The 10,064-nt window shown below is 46.2% G+C and overlaps 1 protein-coding gene across 1 annotated transcript in view; it reads right to left on the bottom strand.

The window, feature by feature from the left end:
• NID2 (nidogen 2) overlaps positions 1-1,768 on the bottom strand; it is a 70,615-nt gene extending 68,847 nt beyond the window's left edge. The window contains exon 1 of the mRNA XM_054447696.2: positions 554-1,768. Within this exon, the coding sequence (XP_054303671.1) occupies positions 554-781 (228 nt within the window). The 5' untranslated portion in view covers positions 782-1,768. The remainder of the gene's footprint in view (positions 1-553) is intronic.
• Positions 1,769-10,064: the final 8,296 nt, after the last annotated feature.

Raw genomic sequence — 10,064 nt, forward strand, 5'->3', positions numbered from 1 at the left:
GCAACTTTTGCGACTGTCCCAGCTCCGCGGTGCAGTAGGTCCAGGGGCCCTAAAACTCGTTCACGTATCTTCTCGCTCCTCTCACAACCCCGGAGCCCCATGTGCCCGGAGAGGAAGCCTCCAGATCTGAGGAGGGAACACCCCAGCTCCGCAGACGGGCACAGCCTTCTCGCTCCTCTCACAACCCCGGAGCCCCATGTGCCCGGAGAGGAAGCCTCCAGATCTGAGGAGGGAACACCCCAGCTCCGCAGACGGGCACAGCCGTCTCGCGGTCCTAACTGCAAAGCCCGCTGGCCGCCCTAGCAACGCCACCTTTTCTGCCTGGGACGCGTACGTGGCTGCGAACAATTCTTGCTCTCTCCTCCAGGTCATTCTTGCTCCCCTACAGCAGCGGGGCAGGCAGCTGCATCGCTCTCTGGCCGGGTCCCACCGCAAGAGTGCTGGGGGGCTCCGGGCGTGGGGTCTGTTTCCTCCCCTCTGGAGGCAGGGTTTCCGTGAGACTGACCCCAGGGAAGAAGCTGCGGGAAAAGTGCCAGGAGGGGGCTGAACTTACGTAGAGGTTGCTGAATCGGGCTTCGTAGAAGTGCAGGGGATTCGCCAGCTTCACCACGGCTGAGCTTTCGTCGTCGCCTTCCTGCAGGAGCTGGTCCCCCCACGACTCCCCGTGTGGGAAGAGCTCGTCTGGGTGCAGCGCCGCGGACCGCGACATTAGCAACGGCAGCAGCAGTAGCACTGGTAACGACGACAGCGCCGGCCGCCCGGCCACCCGGTCCTCCTCCATGCTCGCTCGGCCGTGCGCTTCCCCGCTACACAGCGCGTCCCGCCCCGGCCTCCAGCCCACTCTCCGCGCCGCGCCAGCCTCGAACCTGGATCTCCACGGGCGCCTGGGCGGGGCGGGACTCTAGGCCCACCCAGCAAGCTAATTGGCTGAGGTCCTCGGCTGGGGACCAATCACCGGCTCTGAGAAAGTTCGGCAGTGGCCACCACATCTGGTTCTCGTTAAGTTTTCTAAGGCAGCGGCCGCGGGAGCAGCGGGGCTGGCGGGGTAAAAGCTCATGGCCAGGGCTGCCTGGAGCTGCTCCTTCCACTCCGCCCCCAGGGAGCTCCCGGGTCATCCTCTCATCCGGGCTGCCCAGCGGCCCCGACGAGCCCCACCCCCGGGACCAAATGGCCCGCAAGGTCTGGGGCAGCGGCGTTGCAGGAGATGAGCTCAGCGCAAAGGGGACCCCGCGGCGGCGAGTGCGGCTGCTGGCCTGCGCGCTGTGGCCCCAACAGGCTGGCAGGGCGCGGGCGGGTGGCGGGGTTGCGATATGAGCTTTGCTCCCTGCCCTGGGGTCCCGGGCGCTCCTGGCTCTGGAGGCCCGGCCATCGGTCCGAGAAGCAAAAGGACATTGTCGTGGTCCCCTCGGCCGCTTCGCTCCACCCAGAGACGCCCTGAGGAGAAGCGAGCCTTTGTACGAAGGCAGAGGGCTGACTCCTAAGTTCTGTCCCCCTCCCGAAGGCCGGCCGCTGGGAAAGACTTGGCCACCCTCTGGAAATACCTTCCCCCGGGAAAACCGCAGCAGAAAAGACCATGAAACACGACTGTGTGTGATCCGTTCCATTTGGGGAGAAGGATGAGGCATGCCGTTTGGTTACCAGGCAGAAAGGGGCGAGTCGCGGGGATGGGAAGACCCTGATCTCTTGCCCATTGCTGCGGCCGCCGTCGGAGATGCCCTCCCCCGCGGCCACGGAGGCGGTAACCTGAGCTGCTCCGCAGTACTGGAAACCGCACAACCTCGAAACCAGCTGCGCAGGAGAAGGGGAACCCCATCCACCATAAACATCCCCTCTGCGAAGCCTCAGGAGCCGGAGGAGATTTTATTACCATTTTTATTATCAAGAGCTTAAAATTTCCCAGATAGTCTGTTTTCTCTCCCAGGCCCCCCATGGAGTCCTTAAAAGCAAAGATATTTAAAAAGAACGAAAGAAAGAAAAAAACCAAAAAGCAAATCCTTGGAAATGCCTTAAAGGACTCTCCAAAGACACACTGCTCTTTGTAGGTGTTTATTCCTATGGGCCCACTGGACCAAAGGCTAAGAAACGTGAAGACATCAGACTGTGAGACTCATAGAGCAGACACAAAATGGACAACTGGCCCAAAGCAGTTTGCTTCCTCAGAGTGGAGAGTTGTATATTTGATGTTCCAAAAATATATTTATGCTTGCACATATATTTTCTCATTCTTTCTGGGGTCAGGTATTTTTATTTTACTGAGGATGAAATGAAGGTTCAAAGACAGATGACTTGCCCAACATCATCTGAGGTTACTCCCTGATATAAAACTACTGGCCCTCTGTAGTTTTACTTTATCTCTCGATTCAGCATAATAATAATAACTAACATTTATTTAGTGGTACTAAGCTACAAGCTTTGGGACAAGCAGACACTGAGATGGTCTCCAATGATCCCCATTTCCTGGTGTTCATTCCCCTGTATAATCCCTGCCCCGGGAGTGTGGACTGGCCTTGTGACTTCTAACAAACATAGTGTGGCAAGAGTGATGAGAAGAAGGCTAAATAAGATTGTGGCTTCTCCCTTGTTAGCTGACTTTCTCTCTCATTGATTTTGATGAAGCAAGCTGTTATGTCAGGGAGGCCCACATAGCAAGGAACTGAGGACGGCAGCCTCTGGCCAACAGTCAGCAAGGAACTGAATTCTGCCAACAACCATGTCAGTGAGCTTGGAAATGGATCCTTCCCCAGTTGGGTCTTGAGATGGTATCTCAGCACTGGCTGACATTTGATTGCAGCTTTGCAAGAGACCCTGAAGCAGAGGACCCAGCTAAGCCAGGTGCAGATTCCAGACCCACCAGAACTGAGAATTATAGTTTTGGTTAGATTATAATTATAGTTTTGGTGGGATTCCAGACCAACCAAAACTGAGAATTATAGCTTCAGCTTCAGAAGCTGAAGAGCTGTGTGTTGCTTTAAGCTATTACGTTTTGGGATAATTTGTTATGCAGCAATAGACATCTGGTAACAGGTAGTCGTTGTGTTAAGGAAACTAAAGCTTAGATGGGATTTTTAAAAAATCAGTTATTATCACATGGCTGATAAGTACCAGAGCTGAGATTTGAACCCAATTCTGTCTGATCTCTAAACCTCCACTCCTAACCACTAAATTATATTGCAGCAAGGCTCTTTGGAAAGTAGCTCTAGTCTATGTCTCTAAATTTATCTCCCGTCACAGCCACCCTGAAGTCTCACCTGAAGCTGAGACTTTAATTCTCAAATACAACATCCTCACAGGTAAGTCCTTTTACCTACAGTGAGATTTCTTGGTCAATTTCAAGCCAACACCTTCTCATCTTTAAGGCTTGAATCAAAACCCTCCTCCTTCAGGAATCTGGGAAAAGAAAAGAATTCCCCACATCTTTTGCAAAAATCTCATTAATAATCCATCCCATTTAGCTTACAATCAATAAATAACCATAACTATAATCAGTCAAGCAGCCCATGCCACTACTCTGCCTATTCTTCTGTTTCTTTACTTATCTAATAAAGTCACTTTCACTTTACTTTGTAGACTCACTCCAAATTCTTTCTTGCACCAGATCCAGGAGCCCTCTCTTAGGGTCTGGATCAGGAACCCTTTCCAGTAACACTACTGCCCCCTTTTGAGCTATGTATTCATCCTTGAAACTGCTTGCTATTGCCACAAGTAGCTATACATTAACCTAATAATGTCACACTGGACACTATCACTCATAGCCTATAGCTTAACAGTGCATAGCCAATCAGTGAGCAATGTTATTTCTGTAAACCAATGTGAATTCCTTACAAACAATTTCATATCGGCCTACTCCCTGTCCCCCTTTTCTGCCTGTAAAAAACCTGCTTGTAATAAAGGCAGCATGAAGCTCATATCCAGGGTTACTTGGGTCTAAGTCTTCCGGGCAACTGTCCTTACTTTGGCTCGAGTAAACGTTTTGTTATATTTTGCGCCTCTGTCTTTTCCTTTCAGGTGGACGAAGCTTTCCTGGAATCCACAGTCTGATTTAGAAGCCCTTTCTCCTTGCTTCCATGTGCCCTGTGCTTGCCGTGATCATATCTCCTATCACACATCTCTCCCATAATCCTGATCTCCACAAGCTTCCCTTACCACCACCACCACCACCACCACCACACCTGGAGGGCAGGGATTTGCCTTCTTCACTGTCTGCCACAATGCCTGCCTGGCTCATTCAAAGTGTAAGAAATGTTTGTTGAATGAGTGAAGACAAGCAAGCCAGCCTGGGACTAGGACCCATGTCTGCTGGCTCAGAACGCAACATTCTTTCCCCTACACCACCTTTCCTGCTAATCTGACCTGACTCTTGTAATCCTCTTTACCAGGCTGCCTAGCAACTCACCTACCACTGCTCTCCCATTTTTGTCATTCTTTCATTCATTCATCCATTCAACAACAATTTCCTGAAAGTATACCATGACAAACACAACTCTGCAAGAAATAAAGGAGTACAAAATGTGGCCCCTGACCTTAAAGAGCTCATGATCTGGTTGGGGAAACAGAGCATAAGAGGATGTCACTAGTTTTGAATCTGATGCAATCTGAGTACAAAGAAATAGTTCCAATAGAGAAGACGCTAAAACGAACAGTCTTGTTTTCCTGTCTGCATAAAGTGGCTGAATTCTCCCTGAAATAGGAGGCTTTGGACAGCTGTGCTTAAGAGGACATGCCTTTGAGCTTTTATTCTGATATTATTTTTAAAAGACTCTATGGCACCAAGAGTGGTTTCTCCTTTAAAATGTCGTTTTGTGTCTTGGGGAAAAAGAAAAAAATCTGCCGTGGCTTTCACCAGTCAAAGTAAATACTGAAGAAATACTTTGCTTGTATCCACAGCTCTCTTTGCAAGAGTAGAATTTCCATGACCTGCCGGACTGGCAGAAGAGGCAGAGGCCCCTTTCAGGCAGGAGGCTGTAGAGGACGTCTGTAGCAGTTTTTACCCTTCTTGGATTGGATCCTCAGGTACATCAGAGCATTGCTTGAGAAGTAAGATTATTTAGATACAGGGCTTTTCATCAAGCCAAGGATGCTACCAGATGCCTTTCCAATAGACCTTAGCAAGAGTCTCCACAGTTACATATTTTTTGTGGTTATATTTTTGTTATAAATACCAAGACTTCAAGAATGATGATACTTCCTGTTATTTTAATCATGAGAATGGAAACACATTTGCTCCACAGTGTGGCAAATGGATGTTGGTATTTAAGAGCAAGTTCTATATATAGCACCAATGGGTGTGTGTACATGTTTGTATTGGAGGTGGGCTTGGCAGAAAATGTCCCAGTTCTTGTTGCACACAGTGATTCTTTGCATAATTTTACTATCCATTAAATTCCAGGGTGTGTGTGCTAGCACGTAGAGAAAATAGACTTGAACAAGTTAGTATGTCTTCACAGACTCAGGCTTAATTGAAAGTAGGTTAGGCCTAAGGAGAACCATGAAGTGAGAAAGTATTAAATTAAAATGTGCAATATGAAAAGACTGTTCAAGCTTTTGATATGAATCACTGCAGATGCAATTCTGCTGTGACATTTTTAAGCAGAGAGAGGGTTGGTGTGGCAGATTCTGTTGGAACCTCTCCCAACAGCTGTCCCCTCTTTTTTTTTTTTTTTTTTTTGGTTTTAGAAACCCCATATTGTTCAGGTAAAGGGTGCAATAAGCCCGGGAATGATGGGTTGCTTCCTCAGCCCTGGCAGATGCCCTAAGATTGGTGGAAGCCAATCATGACTAAGCCTTTCACCCTTATAGTGATACAGTCTCCTGTAACTTCAACCCTTCCCTCCCTGTTGGCCTTTTCCCCTCTGCCTCTAAATCCCCTCTGCCCAGTCTTACCCATAAAAATAAAAAACAAATTTCCCTGCTTATTTGTTGCCTTAGTTTTATTTCTCTTACTTTCAAAAACTCTACTGGAAAGGAATTTATACTTCCTGCCTCCTTCTTTCCATTGCAGAAATAATCTTCCCAACCCCATCACTGAACTGCTCAGGGAAAGACCAACAGCAAAATCATATTACCAAATCCTAGAGGTAGCTGTTAGTTTTTATCTTACTGGGCCTTTTTGTTTCTGATCCTACTGACCACTCATTTCTAGAAATTCTCTACTCCCTTGACTTTTCCAGCCATTTTGTTGTAGTATCTCCTGTGAATTTCTCATGCTCTGCTTTCAATGTCTAAATATATGGCAGGACCATGGCCTACTGCTCTTCTCATGTCATGCTGTCCTGGAGTAACTTGACTCCTCTGATGGCCCAGCTTCCCACCTATATTCTAATGACTCTCAAATATATCCCCAGGCCTGAGCCTTCACTTAAGTTTAGAGCTAACATCCAGCTCCCTGCTGAACATCTCCCCGAGACAATACCTAAGCCTTCATCTAGCATAACTAGATTCAATACTCAGTATTTCTGAGTTTTCCATTTTAGTCCATGGCAACAATATTTGCCCTTTCTCGATTACCGTTGGCCTGTCTCAGGTCCTCACCAACTCTCACCTGCTAGCTTTTGTGGCAGAAATGATAGGTTCACTTCTTGAACCCTTACTTCCAACCTCCTTCTCCCTGGCCCCCATCACTATAGAAGTAAGATTATTACTTTCTCAGTCTCTCTTGCCGCCAACGGTGGCCATTTGGTATAGTCCTGATCTAACTTCCAGACATCTCATCAAAGTCTGGGGGTTTCTGGAAAGGTTTTGTGTTGGTGATTAAAGGGAATAGTTGTATCTTTTCCCATTCTTGCTACCTTAAACACGGAGGTGATGTTTTGAGCTTGGCCAGCCATCTTCTCTCTGTGAGGTACAACAATGAGGACAAAAGCATGGCCAAGCAAAAACAGAGGGGAGCTGAGTATCTAAGCCAGTCAGTACCTGCCATCACCAGATTCCTTGGCATGTGAGCAAACAGATCCCTATATGCTGAGTCCACTGTTGCATGCAGCAGCACCCACTCCTCATGATTGAGCCTTTCCCCCAATTCTTTCTCTACATATGTCTAAAAATACATCTGACCACCACACGTTCCTTTCATGGATCTCCCTCACCTCTGAGGAAAGCTAAAGCTGTCCAGCAGGGAAAGCCCTTTGTAGCTTGGCTTCTGTCTGTCACCTTCTGCCCTTTCCCACATTATACCTTAGCAATGATGAGCTACTTCTAGGTCACCACCCACACAAGTGGCTGGACCCTGGTGGGCCTCTGCAAAGGCTGTTCCTTGCCTGGAACACACGTCCCATCTTCTGATGATCTCTCATTCCCTTCAGTACTCAGTTCAGACATCACATCACATTGGCAGTTCCAGCTTCCACAGAGAACGTCTCCCCCAGCGCATGCACAACACCCGGGCACACCCCTGTCCGAGCTCCTCACTTATGTGGCTGAAATGGTCTGTTTATGTCTGTCCCCTCCACTGTCTTCAAGGGTAGTTTTCATGGAATGATACATTATTTACTTCTTTTTTCCTTATGCCCTCTTATCTACTCAGTTTCTCTATTTCAGACTGTTTTTACCATGAGCACAGGAAAAGAGAAGGGCCTTAGAAATGCCCTGAGACTTGATAGTCCCACACAGTCACTGGAATGTGAGCCACCCCTTGAGGATAGGACTGTATCTTCCCCATTCTCCATCTCATGGGTTTAGCACAGTGCCTATCTGTTACAGAAGGGCTGTTCAGTAAACCTTTGGTGATTCGAATTAGGGAAAAAGTCCTCTAAAGAAATCTTTCATAACTCCTATACTTATTTCCTGAATAACCCACTCCCTGATTCTTCACATATTTGTTACATTTTGGATTGTTGCAGAAAAAGGGGGATTAGATCGTTCAGCTTTTTTGTTAGCAGAGAGATACCTTCCCTGCTAATTATGTTTGAAAATGTTATTGCTAATGGCATTATTTTCCTCCAGAAAGAATAGTGCAGAAAGGCCAGTATTGCTGTCTCCCCTCTTGTAACTCCTACTGAAAGAACAGGCTGAATCACATAATTTAGCACTTCATAATATAACATGGATATCCATCTTCTTCACGAAGACTTCTCTTCCCACCCAGACTGTAGTTCCTCAAAGGTACTACTTTTCACTTCCTTTAAAACTCCAATAGCTACTTTATACAATGTTGAATAAATAAGGGCTGGTCAACTTCTAATGAGTTGGGTGACTGCCCAAGAGTGACGCCAGTATGTGCTGTCTCCATTGGGTAGTGGCCACCGCTGAGTTTCCAGAGGCTGTTGTCCTTGGCTTCTTCTGTGCTTCTTTCCTAGACATGCTTTGCTTCTTACGAAATGGTGTCACCTCATTTCTGTTGCATGTGACCTGCTGGCCACTGTCACCTCCTCTGGAAGTTGATGCATGAGTCAGAACAATGTGAATGAAGCCAATAATAATAATAGCAAGCCTTAATTGAACTTTTATAATGTAGTGTGCTCTGGTTAAGCACTGTGCATGCAATATGTGCAACATTTAATTCACCCAAGGAACATGCCCAGTTTGCAGATAAGGAAACTAAGCTGAGGGGGATTAAGTAACTTGATCAAGGACCAAGCCAGTGAAAATGGAAGGCAGAATTCAAACCCAGGAGGTCAGCCGAGCGTGGTGGCTCACTCCTATAAACCCAGCACTGGGGGAGGCCAACGCAGGAGGATTGCTTGAGCCTAGGAGTTCAAGGCCAGCTTGGACAACACAGTGAGAACCCGTCTCTATACCACACACAAAAAAGCAAAGCCACAAGGTTTGATTCTAGAACCCAAGCTTTTAACCACTTAAAACTATAGAGCTGAGGTTCTGATCGACCAGTTACCTTACTTAGTAACATGGTCCTAGACTATACATCTAAATCTGCCAATCTGATGAAAGAGTTCTGTCTAGTATTCTCTATCATTTATAAAGCTGGAATTGTATTGTCTGTATTGAATACCATCTCATAAATGCCAGAAAATTATAAATATCTAAAATTTTTATAGGAAGCATGACCTCATACCCTTAAGGAGCTTGCAATCTAGATTTGGAGATAATAATAGCTATAATTTATTGAGTATTTATTATGCAGTAGACCCTATAATATATTATTTGCAATCCTTACAACAACCTACAAGATAAGGAAAATGAGATTCTGAGAATTTAAGTGACTTGCTCTGGCTATAACAACTAGTACTAGCTGAAGTAGGATATGAATGGCCCTAAGGGGTCACTCACACATAAACATAGTTATGCTTCATTAATCTGATACAGAAACCCGGTTAATTAGCCATTCAGAATGATTGTGATATCCAAAATGAATCAGAAATCCTCCAAGTATGAACATCAGAAATTACAACAATAACAAATAAATGAAGAGAAATGTGAAGACTACAAAATCACCCCAGTCTTTGATTCCATTGACATAGGTAGACCTCCAAAAAGTAGAATGTTCATATCAGACACAAAGATTAATAGATAAAGATACTCCAGGAGTTGCAAGGGTGCATTTCCACTGCCAAAGTAAGGTGGAAAAAGAGCCCCCTCCTCTGTGCTGATGCCATGGTTTTACTACCAAGAAGCCTAAGCAAACATCAGAAACAGCTGTGGTTCTCAACCATAGCTGCAGATCAGAATCACCTGGGGAAGTTTTTAAACTCTCAAAGCCCATACAATACCCCAGACCAATTAATTAAGAATTCCAGGGGTGTGACTCAGGCATCAGTAGATTTTAAAGTTCCCCAGGTGATTCAAAGTGTAGCCAAGGTTGGGATCAACTGTTCTCTAGACACCTTATAAATGGGTTTTTCTTTGGTACTGATTGGTTGAACCTACTTTCAATATTTTTTCAAGATAAAATGGTCTTTATGTGGCAAAGCAGTGACATTTAAACAAGTTCCTTAAGAGTCAGAATGATTCAGTACTTTTGTCGGGGGAAAAATATGATCTCACCAACTCTGTGGTCCACATCTGTGAGGAAGTAGAATGATCCCTGGCTTGGCCCTACTTCTAGGGAAGTAGAAGGAAAAAGCAAGGCTCCTAAGTTTTCCCAATAATGTGTCGACTCTGCTATTGTACAT

This window comes from Pongo pygmaeus, chromosome 15 (assembly GCF_028885625.2).
Source record: "Pongo pygmaeus isolate AG05252 chromosome 15, NHGRI_mPonPyg2-v2.0_pri, whole genome shotgun sequence".
NCBI classification, from domain to species: domain Eukaryota; kingdom Metazoa; phylum Chordata; class Mammalia; order Primates; family Hominidae; genus Pongo; species Pongo pygmaeus.